The sequence below is a fragment of the Eulemur rufifrons genome, chromosome 8 (assembly GCF_041146395.1).
Source record: "Eulemur rufifrons isolate Redbay chromosome 8, OSU_ERuf_1, whole genome shotgun sequence".
Classification (NCBI taxonomy): Eukaryota; Metazoa; Chordata; class Mammalia; order Primates; family Lemuridae; genus Eulemur; species Eulemur rufifrons.
The window spans coordinates 112,935,067-112,954,203 of record NC_090990.1 but is presented as its reverse complement, the minus strand read 5'-3'; the positions used below and the strand labels follow the sequence as shown (position 1 = coordinate 112,954,203).

Genomic DNA, 19,137 nt, shown 5'->3' with positions numbered 1-19,137 from the left:
CCTGGCTCTTCCCAAACAAAAGGGATCTTGGGGCCCCGGGAGGAGCCTGAATGGCACTGGAGAAGCCCCTCCTCCAGCCGGCACGGATTGGGCCTGGGGCAGGGGAGGCGAGGCGGCGATTGGCCCTAGTGAATGCCAATGGCCCCGCCGGGCGGTTGAGGGGGCGGGGCCTCGGCGCTGGGGATGCGGAGCGGGTGGCGGAGGCGGCGGGGAGCGGAGCCCGGAGCGCCGCGGAAAGGTAGGAGCCGCTCGTGCGGGGGCTTGGCGGTGGCCGGGAGGCCGGGTTATCGAGGGCAAAGCAAGGGTAGGAGCACCGGTAGCCTCTCGTCGCCGTCCCAACCGCCACTGGGCCCATCCCCTGAGGGGGCGGGGCCGTCTCCTCCACCTCCCGGTATTCCCTCTGGAGGCGGCTCTTCATCCTTCGAGGGTCCTCGCAGCTACTTTTTGTCCCTCGTCAATTCCCAACCCCTCAGAAGAGGGGTGTCCTCGTGACACCTCTCATTTGAAGCCTCCTCCTGCCCAGCGCCTCCGCCTTGGCGGAGGACTCACAGGTTCCGATTCTCTAGGCTGCCGCCCCCACCCCCATTTTGTACCCCCGCGAGGCCAGACATCCCTCCCTACACCTGTCCCTGCTCGCTACTGTGGGACCGGGGCTCGTTTCCTCCGTGAGATAAAATCGGTATTTCCCAAAAAGAGGGATGGGTCGAAGCAAAAATCAAAGACCCAACCTAAGACGGCCAGCTCCACCGACGAAGCGGCCTTACCCCCCTTCAGTTCTTCCCATCCCCCATTCTCTGATGCTCAGTCTTCCTCCGGTTGCCCGTTGGATCCTCTCTTCTGTCGTGGGGAGTCCAGCGCTCCCCTGCTTCGGGACTTTTTTAGACTCTGGAAAAAGGAGAAATAGTAAACTCCCCTCCCTCCTTCACCCTTTGTACCGTACGTCTGCTCTCTATTCCTTGTGGGAAAACCCACCTTCTAAGGGTTTTTTAGGTTTGTGTTGTGTTTCATTTTTCCTTTTCACCCTATTCCTTCCCCGAGAACTTGATGAAAAACCATCCTCCTATTTCACAGTGAGGTGGGCGTGTTGGATATCTGCAGAATTGGCATGGTGTGGGCAGGAATGCAGTGTATATTGTTTGACGGTCAAGGAATAGCAGCATGTTTTCAAATGAAACGGTATAAATAAGTAAATAAATAGGTTTCGGTTAGGAATGAGCATATCCCAGTCTAGGGTGGGCTGGTCTGTTGCCCAGGGAGACTGTAGTTAACCTTGAAGGTATACTGCAAGTTGAAACAAAAGGCAGGAAGTGTTTGAGAAAATTCAGGTTCAGCCATCTAGGTTTATGATTAATCTGGTCCTGTGGCCTTTTATTACTCTCTAACCCCTCTTTTATAGTGGTTTTCCCCTCCCAGGGGAAACATATGATATTGTTGTTTGGTTTTGCAATACAAGCATCATCTACTAAAATTTAGAGGACAAAGAGTAAGAGCAAGTTTTAAATCTCAGAGTTAAGAGTAGATAAAGGAAAGGTAAACTCTAGCTATTCACATATGTAACTACCAAAAAGTCTCTGTAGTGTGCTCATAAAGGTTTTGTCAAGTTGGTCTTCATTTCAGCAGGTGCAAAAGTATTGATGATTTTGGCTTAATGTTAATATTATGGAATCTCCAGTAATCATCTATGGCTAGTACTTCTAAATATTTAAATTTGCCATATTTTTAGCATTGTTTCTTTTGCTTTCAAGCCCAAATGCCATCTCACTGCTGTTATCTACAGCCAAAGCTAATAGTAGTGAGATTCAAGGAGTTGGAATCACAGAGGGTGATTGTAATGGCTGTTGTCTTTTACCTTCCTGATTAGACTTCTGGAAGGTAATTGTTTTTGAATAGTTAGATTTGAAGGTTTCAGAGCCACTCAGTGCTCACATATCTGCTCAGTGCTTGTTTCCAGATCTCCAATAAGAAAATACAAAGAAGAAACTGTGGAGGGTCTCTCTGGCAAACACAGTGTATTGTGATGGGGAGGGTAAGACATGGGCCCCCAGCAATAGCAGCAGAAAAAACTGAAAGCAGAACTATATCTCATTACATGAGAAGAGAACAGAAAATAAACAAAGGTAAGAAACTAAGGAAAACCAAGTAGTGGTGATTGCCAGGGCCTTACTAGAGAGGTAAAAGCAAATAATGTTCTTTTATTATATTACTTGGCACAATAAGCAAACCCTGTTCGCTACACTTTGGGGTCCTGAAAATGTTTCCTCGAACTTTTTCAACACCTGTTTGGTCATGTTAGATGAAGAAAAACATTGTATACAGAGGATTTTTATGTCTGTGTCTAATCTATCTCATTGCATTATAAATTGTTTGAGAGCAGATCATAATTTTTTTTTCATCGTGTATCTTTCAGAGTATATACTATGACTTAATGAGTGTTTGTTGAACTTAGTTTGCAGGTGTTACCTTAGGGTAGACAAAAAAGATAATGCACTGATAAGATGTGGCACAACTTGTTAGTATAAAGTCAATCTACTTCTTTTTTGTCTTCATTTAACTTGATTTTCCCTATCTGATGTCTTATGAAACTCCAGTATCTTAAGTGACTAAAATACTGAATTTCCTGTAAAGAAAATACCTGCTGGTTAGATAATATAATTTTGCTATCATGAAATTTAAATCAGACTTATGAACTTACTCAGTGCTAGTTGTTTTTTATTTTTCTAGGACTCTGACCTGATAGGAATGAAGTGAATTCAGGAGAGCACATTAGAAACTGATTGTTTGCTGATTTTTGTTTAAGAATAATTTGAGTATTTGGTTGACAAGTTACTGACCTACTTTAGGATTTTTTAAATGGATTTTTAGTTGATTTTGTGCTTTTAAGCTAGCACTAAATATATGAACAGAAGCATTGAACAGTCTTGCGTCCCTAAATATAATCATATAGATCAATTATGGTGGGCATAATACACTCAATCTACTATGGATTTGTGTCTTGGCAGAATCACGTTTGCAGTACTACCAGTTAATTTGCAGAATAGGATTTGAATTCTTGGCTTCTCTGAGTGGAGCAGAATGATGTTTCATGGGGGTTGCCATTGAATTAGTGTTGGGTGGCATGAGACAAGAAGCAGAGATTTATTTCTAGAGGAAATGTGTCCAGTCTATGGTGGGTGACCCCAGGAGTAGCTTGTCAGCCTCTTACTAAAGGCTATTTTTTATTTCCTTAATGTTTGCTGCTAATAATTAAATAAAAATCAAATCTTCCAAACTCAATTCAAAGCATTTTGATGAGAAAATGGCTTATGTATAAGGATGCTATAGAGTGTGGTTATTTATAGCACAGATGTTAGAGGCAAACCTGGGTTCAAATCCCAACTTTGCTGCTGTTTCACTGTGTGACTCAGGGCAAGAGCAGTTTTCTATCTTTACCATAATTCAGTCTCAGTTTCCTCAGCTGTAAGATGGAAATAACTTTTAGAGTTTTGTTTTGTTTTTTAAGGACTATATGAATATACACACACACCCTATATAGCAAGGTGCCCAGCATATAAAAAGCACTCAATAATTGATAGGTATTGTTATTACCTTTATTATTATTAGCACTTGGCACATGAGTTAAAGAATTTAATATTAAATGTTCTTTTGCTCCCTTAGCATTTTAGCAAAGGTGAAGAGTTAGTGTCTGATTTTAGTTATTGACTGGTTTTCTTTTAAATTTTTCAATATATAGCTAAGATTCCTAAGTAGAGGGAAACAAAGCTTGCATATGTCATGATCTCAGACATCTGAGCCAAGGATTTTTAGGAGAGTGTGTGTCTGTCTTGCAGTTTGTATGTGTAATAATTTTGTCATGCATATTATCTTTCTTGAGTTTTTTGACCTGAGGAAAAAGAAAGGCAAGGGATTCAGCCAGCCGATAGCTTCTTTCTGAACTGTGAATTGCTCCGCTCCAAACTCTTCTCTCTTAAGTAGCACCATCCTGAATGTCATATAGTTTTGTGGATACTGTGATTACTGTGCAGAGTTATACCTTCTGTGAGATTTAAGGGATTCTTAATGGTAATTTTGATTAAAAGAGGTGTTTGCCTTTTGAGGACAACCTTCCCTGCTGCCCCCAAAGTAAGGAGCAATTATAGAAACAACCAAAACTGGGGTGAGAAAAAAACATGGATAGAAAGTTAGTGGAGGTAGGGGAAGGTGAGAGCAAGGGTTTATGGGTTGAAGAAAACAGCACTGCAAGCCGGCATTGAAGTAAAGAATGCAATACATTGTAATATGTTTCCTCTCTGCCAATTATTTCCAAACTCTACATTTCAGGTACAAAGCTAAAGCTTTCAATCAAAATGTGTTCTTTGCTGTTGAATGAATCCTTTCTGGCTTCTGGAGCCACAAAGAATGTAACCAATTGTTACTAAATTTAAAGACTATAACCCTTAATTGTTACTGAGTTTAATGGAAACTAGAAAGGAAAATAGAAAAGCTCAGGATGAAGGGGTTTACAGACAGAAAAAGCCTCCTGACTCTAAGCCTTGGGAGCATCTGCATAGATCCTTTGTGCAAAGCTTCTGGGAAGGACTAGGCTGAAGTGTGCTCTGGGTCTAGCCACATAGAAAGTTGAGAGTCAGGGAAGAAGAACATAAGGGAGATGGGAGGACAGATTGTTTTAAAAGGGGAGAAGAATTGTAAAGGAGAGAAAGATGAAGGATAATTGGCAGGTTAAGTTATAGGAAAAAGAGAGACGCACTAACTAGTTTTTTGGGGGATGGGGGGAGTGCTTCATTACACTGGTTTCTGCTAACTAGCGCTTTCTGTTACAGCAGGTGCTACTGAAATAACAACAGAACCAATCTAGTTCTTAACTGGTTTACTATATGGGGGTACAAAAATGATCTGGTCTAGTACCACATATCAGCTTCTTCCTGTGGGCTCTTGTCCTAAATTGAGGGCACAGAAGGAATTGCCTTAAAATGCTCTATCCCCAAAGGCTTCTCCACTTCTGAGACCTCACCACACTAGCCTACTCTTAACATGTTCCTCTTGGAGGTCTAATTACTTCTCATTCAGCATGTCTCACATCATAGTCATCATTTCCCCCCGAAAACCAGTTTCTTTTGTAACATCCCTATTTCTATTAATGGCATCATCATTCTAGTCACCCAGTCTCAAAACCTCAGCTGATCTGGGATCATTTCTCCTTTTGCCTCCCTAAATGGAACCAGTCATCAAGTTACTGTAAGTAAATTCTTTCTTGATAATGTCTCTTGTATCAGTCTTTTCTATTCTTACTGTCACCATCCTAGTTCACACATTTTTGCCTCATACTGTTAAATTTTTTTCCCAACTGCTCTTTCTGCTTCCAGTTTCTCTTCAGTCAGGTCAGCTCTGTACTGTTTCATTATAATATTCACCTAATTAAAAATATTTAGTGGCTTCTCATTTTCTAAAGATAAAGTCCAATTGTGTTGGCTGGGACTGAAAGTATACCCTATATTTCTTTCCAACCAGCATTTTTGTAGTATCCTTTTGAACCAGAGACTGCTGGGTGCTAAGTTTCAGCAAGTTGAATAGACAGAGTAGTTGTCCAGACGAGTTTAGAGTCTTATGAGACAGAAGACAGATATGTAAACAGATGAATTGATAGAATGTGAAAACTGCTCCTGAGTTATGAACATAGATACCCATTATGCATTTAATTTAATGTAAAAAACAGTTGTGATATTTTTCAAAAATCCGTTTCTCAGTCATTACAAGTTAGAATTGTGACTTGGTTAAAAACTGTAAAATTCAGTAGAAGCAAAGGCATGCTTTTCACCTATATGCTGAAGGCACAAAAAGCTAATCTAGGGAGAAGAATGTCCTTTTCTTTTCCCAAGTAGTACGCAAATACCATTGGCCTGGACATGTGTTGAACATGTCCCTAAGCTGACTTTCCCAACAACTGGCCAAGCCATTTCTTCTTTTTGGGGCAGATCAACCTGCCAAATCAGAAGAGGTAAACTTGTTTTGATTTGTAAATTAGACACGTGCATGATAAGGCACTGCTGTCCCATTGAAAAAAGGAAAACTTCATTACCCTTGCAGATGAAGCTAAATGTATGTTCTTCTAAGATGAGAAATGAGAAAACTGATCAATCACTAACTCATTTAAACCATGCCCCCACCCCCCTCCCCGTTACAATAGGTATTGTTATCCCCATTTTATAAATGAAGAACTAAAGCCCAAAGGTTAAGTGGATTAAAGAACAAGTGGCAGGGCCAGGATGCAAACCAGCTCTGTTGGACTCCAAAATCCATGCACTTTCCACTACAACATACTATTTCCCAGGAGAGTTATACCTGAAGAACTTTGGAAGAAAACAATTGCTAAGTTGTTCTTGGTCATATTCAAATGATACTAAATTGTTAAACATTTTTTCTAATCAGTCGTCTGACTTAGAAGGCAACATATAGAAGAAAAACAACATCACCAATTTATATTCCTATTAGAAGCTTGTGTGGAGGTTTTTGTACTTTAGTGAGAGTCAGGTTATGGTCATAGCCAAAGCATAGATACCTGAACTGTTTATGGTTAATCCTTCATACTGTACCCTCTGTGGAGTTTCTTCCCAGTTTGGAATCCCAGGGAAGTCAAAGGCTTCATCCTATGTTAGCATTTGAATGGTTTTTGCATTCCAGGCTGCCTCTAGAATTGTGGCCCGTGAATCACTTTACTGGAAATAAAATCAATCTACATGGTATTGTTCCCTTGTTATTTTACTAATCACGATGGCATTATTTTAGAAAAGCAAAAATTTAGTGGACTGATGGACAGATAAATGATAGGGCAGACAGAGACATGTTTAATTGATATCATGTTATAATTTCATTTAAACTAAAGCCAACTAACAAATATCATTCGAATGATTCAATCTGCTGGCAATATTCAGTTTGATGTTAAAAGACATATCTGTTTTGAAATTTTTAATGAAAAAATTTTTATCTTATAAAAATTATTATTTATTTTCATTAACATCCATTCTAATAGCTTAACTAATGTAGTTCTTCTGGTTTGGTCTTGTCTAGATGAGAATACTTCAAAGGGTGTAAACAGATATCCTGGTAGACAGACCTGTTTTTAATAGCTTTGTGCTAATGTCCTCATTTGGGGAGAAAGATGTTTGAATGTTGGTTTATGGGCATCAGGCTATTTCCTTCTTTTCTTTAATACATATATAAATCTTGCTAGCAACATCTAAGAAACAATGAGAGAAAGACAATGAAAGACATACAAACACACACACACACACAGATTCACCAGAGTTGAGTGAGTCTTAGAACTAAACAAAACAAAACAGTGATACCTGTCATGGTGTCTCAGAAAATGGAGAAGACAGGATCTTAAAAAGACATGCGTGTTAGACCTAGTTCTGTTTAACTGTATTCATAACAACTCTGGCCTTAGTACTCACCTGTACAATGTGAGTGCTAAATTAGATTATTTCTGAGGTCCCTTCCAACTTTGTGAATAATGTTTTATTTGAGATTTTTCCACCATGTGATTCCTAAAGCTGATAAAATGCAAAGATCAGATGTCAGCAGTGGTTACCAAGTAGCAGTGGTTACCAAGGAAGCCTCTGGAGTCAGTTTATCTGGGTTCAAATCCCATTTCTGCCACATAATAGCTGTGAGACTTTGAGCAAGTTATTTAGCCTCTGAGTCTCAGCTTTCCCATCTGTTAAATGGGAATGATGACAATGATGAAAAAGAATTTATTGGTGATGATGGCATCTGTCACCTAAGGTTGTTGTGGGGATGGAATTAGTTAATACCTCTACATGTCAAGTACTTAGAACACTGTCTAGCACACATTAATGTTTAGCTCAATAAATGTTTATCTTTTTTCATTGTTACTATTATTGCTTGAATTCTTAGGAAACTATGCTATAGAATTCTGAGGTGGTGGTGATTACTGTTGATAGTAAAATTATATCATTACTAATTTCTGTATTAAACATAAATCCAGATAATCTGGTATCCTAGAATCTGCTTTGAATATGAATGAAATACTGTATATTTGAATAGAGTACTATGGTATTATAAATGTTGACCTTAAAAAATATTAGCTTAATTACAAAACTGGTCCCTTGAGACCTACTTCAAAGTATATATTGACAGTATTGCATAAATAAACATCTTGATCCCTTAGCATCTTCTAGCATCTTAGCAATTTCTAAGTGCACTATTTATATTATATTTCAAAATAACTCAAAACATCCTTCTTCAAAGGATCCTGAAATTGATAATCTCTAAAAATATTCTAAAACCATTTTGTTTTATATAATGCTGTCTATAGTATGGCTGGAAAAAGCAGACTGATAAGAAGACAAAGCAAGGCATTCTGAAGAATAGTGTGTTACGATGCTTTCATAGTAAGGGGAAAGCTTAGATTCCTTACCTACAATTAGATTAGATTAGTTCTGATAGTTTTTAAAAGTAGTAAGTGGTTAGCATGTTATGTTACTTTGCTATGGCTGCCATAACAAAGTACCACAGACAAAGTGACTTAAACAATGAAATTGATTTTCTCACAATTCTGGAGCCCAGAAGTCCAAGATCAATGTATCTGCGGGGTTGGTTTCTTCTGAGGCATCTCTCCTTGGCTTATAAAGATGGCTCTCTTCTCCCTGTTTTCTTCTCATTGGCCTGCCTCTGACCCATCTGTATCCAAATTTTGTCATCATATAAGGACAGCAGTCATATTGGATTAGGGTCTATCCTAATGACCTCATTTTAACTTAATTACCTCTTTTGAGACCCTGTCTCCAAATGCAGTCATACTCTGAGGTACTAGGGGTTAGGACTTCAACATATGAATTTTGGGGAAGTACAACCCAGCTTCCCCAAACACATGTATTATAGGGATCCAAATATTCCATTAATATTGTTTACCTTCAACTGAGACAAACTTGATTTGAGATATTGGTAATAAGTCTTATATTGCTTAATATTATAGAATTCAATAAAATTAGTTTTTATACATTGATTTTAGAACTTTTGTTCTAAAATAATAGCAAAAATAATAATAGCAAAAACAGTTTTCTTTAACAAATGTACAAAAGACTGGCTTTCTTTTTTTTTTCTTTTGAGGCAGAGTCTCACTCTGTTGTCTGGGCTAGAGTGCTGTGACGTCAGCCTAGCTCACAGCAACCTCAAACTCCTGGGCTCAAGCAATCCTCCCGCCTCAGCCTCCCGAGTAGCTGGGACTACAGGCATGTGCCACCATGCCCGGCTAATTTTTTCTGTATATTTTTAGTTGTCCATATAATTTCTTTCTATTTTTAGTAGAGATGGGGGTGGGGGTGTCTTGCTCTTGCTCAGGCTGGTCTCGAACTCCTGAGCTCACACGATCCACCCGCCTTGGCTTCCCAGAGTGCTAGGATTACAGGCGCCCGGCCAAGACTGGTTTTCTTGATCAGAAAATTATTTTCTGATAGCATGTTGACAAGTTTTTATTCCCTAGCCTGACCCTAAAATGCCGAAGAGGAATGAGAGGGACCATTTGGAATGTTGTCACTCTCTTACCCCAAATGCATAAATAACCCTTCTGAAAAACCAGAAGTGCCAGAGGGTGGGGTATCTTAAATGTCTTGAGATAGTCAAGGTAATGTGTCAACACCTTCCACTCCCTGATATGAGGTTGCTTTGAATACATTTTTTAAAATAGCAGCACATGTTTGTCCATATTTAGATTTATAAATGTGACAATTTCTTTTTATTATTAATATTTCATATATACTGGGTTTTTAAGGAAGAACATTATCTAATGGAAAGCTGTCAAAAACACCCATTTTGTACACCAGTCTTTTTTGAGTTTTAAGAATTAACTAGCCTCCTATATTTTGAGTTTGTTTATGTGTATGTGAAAGAGTCTTTACGTAACTGGAGCAAATTTCCTTTACATCTTTGCTCATGTCTGATTACTAATACTAAAAACTTACTGAATGACCTAAATCTGAGTCAGTTATAGCCCATGAATAAATTTCTTAAATTTGATATCTGATTATATAATAGTGATTTTTATCTAGTTTTGCAAGAGTGATCTCCTAGTTAAAATAACTTTAAAATTAAATATTAGCCTGGTTGGGTTTTTTTTTAATAGATCTATATAGACTTTTTTGAGGTGTTTCTGGCAGGACTAAGACTCAGATAAAAATGTTATTTTCTCTCGCGTGTCCCATATCATCCACCACTTGGAGAGAAAGAAAGCCTTCAGTTCCACATAAAGCTATACTCACAACCACATACTAGACAGACCAACATCTTGCTGGTACTCCACCCTGCCCTGCCCTGCCCTGCCCTGCCCTACTGCTTACTTAGTTATACACACAAGCTATCTAGGGTGTTTGTTTCTTTTTCTGCCACCGAATCTTTTGGTAAAAAGGCAAAATGCCTGTTGACTCAGGGAGTCAATTCAGAATCCCAGAGCAGAAGCTGGGACTGTTTCAAGAAAGAAGCAGCACAACCAGAACCAGAATGAGTGGGGCTTGGGTATTATCGAGAGAAGGGAAAGGGTCAGGATAAAATGAGCAGAACCCAAGCCACACCAACATACTTCAGGGCAAAATCAGCACTACAGTTAAGGAGGTACAGTAGGGGTGGGGGTGGGGAGTGCGTCTTAGTACCCATAACTCTTCTGACTGTTGGTACATGAAAGTTCATTTAGGAAGACTCATGCTTGCTTGGCTATTGTCCCTGATTTTTGGGGATGAAGCCTATGAATAGACCAAATGGAATGCTGGGCAAACTCATTGAAATCACTTATTGATATCATAAAAATAAGTTTCATACTTAGCCCATAAATGAACTTATTTTTCCAGGGTATTAAAATATGTATAACTTTATCTTTTTTATTATATATATTTATACATGTGTTTTTTATTGAGAAAACTATAAAGCTTAATTTAGCTATAGCTGGCTGTACCAAAGTAGATGATAATGTATCCAGACAATTTGTCCACAACTTTTCTAAGAAAAATTGAGTCTTGGAAGGAATGAGCTAAGCACCTAGTTGAAATAATCTTGTCTTTCAGAGTCACTTAATGGACGATGACAATGACAAGGAACAGCTCATTTGGAAGATAAGTAGGGAATGAGTCTATAGACTATAATGTGGCATGCCAAAAGTCTTACAATCGTATTTCTGATAATGAATGTGGGGTTAGAAACAGCTTTTTTCTAAAAATCCTAGGCCACATAATTCTGCCCATATATTGGGCAGTAATTGCTAGAATAGCTTATTCAGTGGTTTGCCTGTATGTTGAGGGTTCTATATTCTTGACTGCATAACAAACCCATACTTCCTATCCTAAATTGAGAGATTTATAGTTAGTTTAATGACTGATTCTTGGTTGAACGAAACAACTAGGAATTTATTGCTGTGTTATTTCCCACTTTGACATTGTCCCTACTTGACGGTTAGGTTTTAGCAATTCATACAGACTTTCAGACTCAGTACCTTAAAATATGGATAAAAATTACATTTTATCAAATAAAATTTAAGGCTGGGTCTAATACACTGTTAGGAAACACAAACAAAAAATTCACATATACTCTAACGTTTAATATTTGGATATAATGCAAAAAAGTAGAAGCTAGGGATATGTAATCAGCCTTATAGACAAAGTTGAGGTGGTGAGAAGGTGCTTTGTTTATGGATTGTCAGCAGGTGAGGATAATTTTCCGTATATGAATTTGGAAGTTTGAAATTTTCAGTTGTAATGATATTCTTCTATCTAAGTGTGCATAAGCCATGATGATTTAAGCAAATAGGCTTTTGTTAATTCAGGGAAAGAAAATCCGTTTCTTCTAGTGACACTCAGAAGTTAGTGTTTGAAGTGGCAATGGACATCTTAAAAAAGATTTCAAAAGCCTCCCTCCCTCCCTAGTTATAGTTGCAAGAAAGAAGTCAGATTCCTGATATTTTTCATATATTTTTCAATTTCAGTTTGAAGAACTATTTTCTTCTTTCTTGTTGGTGTCAGCCTACAGCTGTCAAGTCTCACCAGCTATTATGATAGTTGACATTAATGGGATTTACCAAATTGTTTATAGTATGGTCACATGGACAACAAATTTCTTATTATTTTTCAGCATTGAACACTTTTCTACCATGCTGATGGCATTTTAAATATATTTGTCAATTTTCCCAAATTTTAACTGAAGAAAACCTTAAGAATTTATACTTGAGGACTAAAGTGTGACTCTGCCAATTAACAGGTCAGTATTCCCGCCCCCCCCCCCGCCCCCCAAATATCACTGCCATCCTAAAATGTAATGTAGTTTTACTATGTTTCATTTATATATCAGACAAAAATTTGTTGCCACATCTTATATATTGACATTAGATTCAAATGGATAGAACAGAAGGAATTGTTGTTTTAATATTTATAAGGAAAGATTATTAGAGTATGTAAAAATAGATCAGTTGGTTCTTGAGTTACATAGTGGTAGGTTTTTTTTTTCCTCCTGTGTAATATTTGTATTGTATTCACTTCATGTAGACACTAAATGAGTTGGTACATGTTAGTAAAATGTTCCAGATATTAAAATTTGTGTGCAGAAGTGATTTACACACATGGAGGTAGCAAGTGTATTATTATTTATGTCATCGACAAAGAATAGAATCTCTTCTTCCCTAGGTGACACTGCTTTAAAATTACAGTGACTCTGAAGATTGTTTCAATTTTATTCTTTTATGAGGATGCATATTTATGATAACAGATGAAAGACTTTGATTTAAGTACAATCTCATTTTAGCTCTTTATATACATTTACCTCTTATTTAATTGGGCTCTCTAACAAACAGTACTCGATTTTTTACCAAGAAGCTTAGAATGAGGCCGGGCGCGGTGGCTCACGCCTGTAATCCTAGCACTCTGGGAGGCCGAGGCGGGTGGATCGCTCAAGGTCAGGAGTTCGAGACCAGCCTGAGCGAGACCCCGTCTCTACTAAAAATAGAAAGACATTATATGGACAACTAAAAATCTATATAGAAAAAATTAACCGGGCATAGTGGCACATGCCTGTAGTCCCAGCTACTCGGGAGGCTGAGGCAGTAGGATCGCTTAAGCCGAGGAGTTTGAGGTTGCTGTGAGCTAAGCTGACGCCACGGCACTCACTCTAGCCTGGGCAACAAAGTGAGACTCTGTCTCAACAAAAAAAAAAAAAAAAAAAAGAAGCTTAGAATGGAACCAAGAAGAATTTCCCAACTACAAAAGGGCAGCTGAAGGTGTTTCTGAGGGCACTGATCTTGGCTGTCCAGTTTTGATAATTCCTTTCTTAAATTCTTTTGGGAAATGAGAGAGGATAGTAGCTATTAATAATTAAACCATTATTTAGCTGGTATCTGGGGCGTGGTAAGACATTTTACATTTATTAACTCAATCTTCACAGCAACCCTATGAGTTAGATATCATCATCCCTCTTTCACAGATTAGAAAACTGAGAATCAGGCCAGGCGCCGTGGCTCAGGCCTGTAATCCTAGCACTCTGGGAGGCCTAGGCGGGTGGATCACTCGAGATCAGGAGTTCGATACCAGCCTGAGCAAGAGTGAGACCCCCGTCGCTACTAAAAATAGAAAGAAATTAGCTGGACAACTAAAAATATATAGAAAAAAATTAGCCGGGCATGGTGGTGCATGCCTGTAGTCCCAGCTACTCAGAAGGCTGAGGCAGGAGGATTGCTTGAGCCCAGGAGTTTGAGGTTGCTGTGAGCTAGGCTGACGCCACGGCACTCTGGCCCAAAAAAAGAAAACTGAGAATCAGAAAATTTGCCCAGTCACAACACTAGAAAGATGCAGATGTGATATCTGACTGCAAAGCCACATCCTCTTTCCAGTGTACCATCTTATGTGAACTGTAGCTTTATTAGGTGTGTTGGGATTTTTCTGTTTTTTGTTTTGTTTTGTTTTTGTTTTGTTTTTTAGTTTATAGTTTTAAAATAACTTATGAGACATAGCTCTAATCCAAAAAAATGAGAATCACTTACTAGTTGGTAAAATTCACTAGTTAGAAAGTTAGCAGTTAGAGCTGAGGTTACGTGTCCTAGAACACAATCTAACAACAAAGTGAAACATGCCATTTTGTACATGTTCTTCACTTAAAAGCAGTAGCTCTGGAAGGAGTCAATGACTCTTTTGTGTGCCTCTAAAAACTTAAAAAGAGTGAGGAATTACTGGAGAGTGTGTGAAGTACTCATGTTGTTATTCACTGTAAAGAAAACTGTATGAGAGTGGCAATTTAGAAGTAAAAAGTGGGAGAGAAAAAATAGTATTTGCTCTACTTTGGAAGTTAGAAATGTATCTTACCATATACACTTATCAGAAGACCCTTCAAAATTGTATGGCAGTCTAACTTTGTGTTTGGTTTGTGAGAAAATCTTGTGGAAAGCATTGGGTTTGTGGCTTGAATTTGCCATTTAACATATTTCAGAACGTGCAAATCCTCATAGAAATGTGAACTTGTTAAGTCAAATAAATTCAGGTTGCAGTAGCCTGATCAATTAAGATGTTTAAACAATATATTTTAAGAATTCATTTAAAAGTATATTTGCATGTGTTTGCATTAAGTCTATTTTACTATACAAAATATAAATATTGTGATAGTGGCTGCAAAAGTAGACAATTTAAAATAAAAATTTCTCCCATACTCCCACCAAACATTATCTTTGCTCAGATTTTATTTCAACCAATTGATGAGGAATGCCAAAATGTTTTATGTACCGTTTGGAATTTGATTATCTAAAACTGGGAAATCTTTTCATAGTCTAACAATTTTTCAGTGAAATAGTTTTCATTGTAACACAATTTTACCTGAACTTCAGGTGAACAAAATTAGTGACTGATTCTTTCTGAGACCATCTAGGATATTTGTTTGTAAATACGTCTGGAGGAAAGATGACAAAAAAAAATTGATCTTTGTGAGTGGTGATGAAATCAACAAAGTGAATTTTATTTTATCTTACTGCTCAGTGTGATTAATGTCAGAAAGTGCTTATTTTTCTCTATAATTGTAACCATTTCCTTTCTTAAAGCATTTTATACTGTAATTGCTCCTATCTGTCTCACTTTATTTTTTTCTTTAATTATGTGAAATTAACTCTTTTTTGAAGATTGTCTGGTTATTGTCTTTCTTTTAGGCTTTCAGGATGAATCTGGAAAAACTCAGCAAGCCTGAACTCCTGACACTATTTAGTATTCTTGAAGGGGAGCTTGAAGCAAGGGACCTTGTTATAGAAGCTTTAAAGGTATGTTAAAAGAAAAAAGAAAAGAGTGGGAGAAAGAGGTCATCATACATTTGAAAGTCATTTCATTGGCTGTAATTCATTTAACTAGGGTATTCCTGTGGTTCTCATTGAAGTTGAAGAGAGGACATATTGATACTTGCTATAGGCAGCCACCTCTGTGGTATGATTTTAGGGACACTGTTGAAGGCTTTCTGTCCTCAAAAATAGTTCCCTTAGTCTCTCTACCTGACGTCTAGACCTTGAACTTCATTCTTTTAGTTTAGTGGGCCTTAGCTGTTTTTGACTGCTGACCCCTTAGAACTTGATGAGACTGACTTCCAAAAAAACGTATATACGTTCAAATATCAAAATTCAGGATATGCTATTTGGGAGATCAAGGATTCCATGAAGACATCTGTGGATTCCCTGGACCCCAGATTAAGAATTCTACTTTTGGTAGAAAAGAATAGCAACCACCTATAGTCCCAGCTACCAAGGAGGCTGAGGAAGGAAGATCGCTTCAACCCCGGAGTTCAAGTCCACACTGGGAAACAGAGCAAGACCCTGTCTCTAAAAAACAAAAAGAAAAAAAGAATTCTTACTATTGTTTAAGTATATGGAAACTATAAAATCTATTTAAACAAATACAAGGGGGCATACTCCTTTCAAGTGTCATGACTACTTTACACCTTGGTAAGGATTTTGCCCATTCTATCCTGAGAGCAGATTTGGATAGGGAAAGAAGGGCGTTAAGGGTATTTATGTGAGTGGCAGGAAGATGATACGCCCAAAAGGGGAGGGGAAATGGCCAAAGAAGGTGAGATTTGAGCATGCTGAAGAAAGTATAGTCCCTGCAAAGTAGAACTGAGTAAATATCGAAGAAGATTTTTATATAAGAGGTTATATTGGTATACATCTTAAAGTTCATTACTAAAAGGTTTATAAAGTGCTTTACTACTCTTTTAAAAATTAACCTAGGTCTTTCTTGAATAAAAGGGACATTTGTATTAATATTTCGTGTGTGTTCATATGCTTTGTGGAAGTTTTTTTTTTTTTTTTTTTTTTTGTTGAGACAGAGTCTCACTTTGTTGCCCAGGCTAGAGTGAGTGCCGTGGCGTCAGCTTAGCTCACAGCAACCTCAAACTCCTGGGCTTAAGCGATCCTACTGCCTCAGCCTCCCGAGTAGCTGGGACTACAGGCATGCGCCACTATGCCCGGCTAATTTTTTCTATATAGATTTTTAGGTGTCCATATAATGTCTTTCTATTTTTAGTAGAGACGGGGTCTCGCTCAGGCTGGTCTCGAACTCCTGACCTTGAGCAATCCACCCGCCTCGGCCTCCCAGAGTGCTAGGATTACAGGCGTGAGCCACCGCGCCCGGCCGAAGTTTTTTTTTTTAAAGCAACAAAGATCATTCTTTCATTGCCATTCTTTTTTTTAAAAATTTTTTTTTATTTCGGTGTATTACGGGGGTATAAATGTTTAGGTTACATATGTAGCCCTTGCCCTACCAGAGTCAGAGCTTCAAGCCTGTCCATCCCCTAGATGGTGTGCACCGCGCCCATTACATGTGTATATACCCATCCCCTCCTCCCCACTCCCATCTGCCCAACACACAATGAATATTATTACTATGTATGCACTTAAGTGTTGATCAGTTAATACCAATTTGATGGTGAGTACATGTGGTGGTTTCATTGCCATTCTTGAAGGCTTAAGGAATCAGTGGTTTCCTATGTAGTGAGTAATAACCATTCAGTAGAGTTCATACAAAAAGTTCTATCTTTTCTCTTCTTTAGTTTTTCTTCTTTTTTCTCTTCCCACACTGATTTAGAGTATGTGTGTTCAGTTAGTCATATTTGAGTAGTCTTTTCTTGGATTACCCTGGGATTTATAATTGTGTTAAAAATAATATCTAAACCAGTTATTTCTGTAACTGTTAAGTTTAGAGTGACATTAATTTATATTTTTTAAGGCTGATTGAAAAAAATAGACACTTCTGTCTAATTAGATATGCCTCAAAGTAATTAATCATGGAAACTACTGCTTTTCTGTTTTCTCTTATAGCTTTGTAATGTATAATTAATCTCTAGTGATTTTGTTTCTCCAGAGTACATTAGGCAGTTCTCTTCTGATATGGGGGGATAGAGTCTGTCTCATGGCTTCCCTGGAGATCACATGTTTATGGCTTTGACATATGCCTGGTCACATACGTTATAGTTCATTGTCTGAGTCTTTGCCTGTCATGCCACTAAGCATAACTGTGTGACCTTGGTCAAGTCATTTAACCTGTCTGGAGCAAAGCTTCCTTGTCTGTAGTCAGAATAAATGATTAATAACTAGTACTTATATGTGACACTTTACAATTTGCATGATGGTCAAGTCATTTAACCTGTCTGGAGCAAAGCTTCCTTGTCTGGAGTCAGAATAAATGATTAATAACTAGTACTTATATGTGACACTTTACAATTTGCATGATGACATTGTAAATACTCCAGTGGTGTAGGATTCATTTCTTCTTTTCCTTTTATTTATATGCTGTCAGTGCCTATCATGTACCCCATATCCGAGGAGCCGTTAGTGGTTGCCAGTCATTTGAATGGATGTGTCTCTAGTGTGTTCTCAACAGGGCTTACTTTTTTAATGACTCTCTTGCCAACATATATAACATATAAATGTTTACTCCAGTTGGTGACTCATCTTTGCCACATTCACAGGCCTTCCCCTTTTGTTACTCTTGGTGATTTTTTTACCCCTCCCTATGAGTCCCTGAAAACTCTATTCTGTTAATATTTCTCACAACCTAGTCCTATTATTACCGGTAGTCCTAACCTCCTTAATCCCAGGATACCCTCCCATTTCTTATCCCATGTTTATTTGATCGATGAAGAGACAGGAAAAACAAGGATTGGGAAAAGTGTGAGCTCATTCCTAATCCTCACCCCTAATTGCCTCTTGTTGTTCTCCATTCCTTCCCCCAGTTATCATCTGCTTTAGTCACTTCATAAGGGTAGCGGTGGGAGGATGGCTGCCTTTAATGGAAAAATCAGAGGATGATCTTGTTTTCTCTTTTATAGTTTCAGCAATATAACCTCCTGCTTTTCAGCCTTAGAAACTATACAAACCTATAGCACTTTATGTGTGTATTTACTAATCATTGTATCCTCAGCACTCAGCATAGTGCCTGGCATATAGGTGCTCAATAAACATGTGTCGAACAAATGAAATGATTGTGCCATTGTGGTGTGTTGCTTTAAAAGATTGCCGTAATAATTCAAAGTGAATGCTGTGAATTACTAAATTTTAAAGGCTGTTCTTATGTGCTCTGCAGCAGATAGTGCTTTCTGGTTTTAGTGTTAACAGATGCTTAGGTGCTTGTTGCACATGTTTTCCTAAAATATATTTTTTCTGCATTAATCCAATTTTGGTTACTATAGGCAGCTTCTGCCAATTTGAAAGAGCAGTTTGAGAAGCAGGAGCTATAATTAAGGGAGCATTTTGATATAAGATACCATTCAGAATCAGGCGCAAGTGTTGTATTTAGTCTGCATATGGTCTATATGTGATAAAGTTACTCTGAGGCTTAAACTTTATGCAGTTTAGGTGAAATGAATAGCCTCGCCATAAGTGACACATCTTTAAACAATCTATTGTTAGATAAAATGGTGGCAGCTGGGGTTAAAATTGTTTCAATCCTTTGAGAAAATGTACTGCTATACCAGATTCTTAAAGTTAAAATGAACTCTTGTGTAGTAGCTTTTGTTTGTTTTGCTTTTTGTTGCTGTTTGTTTTGGTTCTGTAATATATCAGGATTTTACTGCATTATTTCTATAGCTTTTGCTTAACGACAAACACCTGTTGGACTCTTTGGACTA

At 38.0% G+C, this 19,137-nt stretch overlaps 1 protein-coding gene across 1 annotated transcript in view; it reads left to right on the top strand.

Moving 5' to 3' along the window:
- Positions 1-12,199: 12,199 nt before the first annotated feature.
- The window catches only part of CTTNBP2NL (CTTNBP2 N-terminal like), a 39,841-nt gene continuing 32,903 nt past the window's right edge, over positions 12,200-19,137 (top strand). The window contains exons 1-2 of the mRNA XM_069478969.1: positions 12,200-12,255; positions 15,176-15,283. Coding sequence (XP_069335070.1) covers positions 15,185-15,283 — 99 coding nt within the window. The 5' untranslated portion in view covers positions 12,200-12,255; positions 15,176-15,184. The remainder of the gene's footprint in view (positions 12,256-15,175; positions 15,284-19,137) is intronic.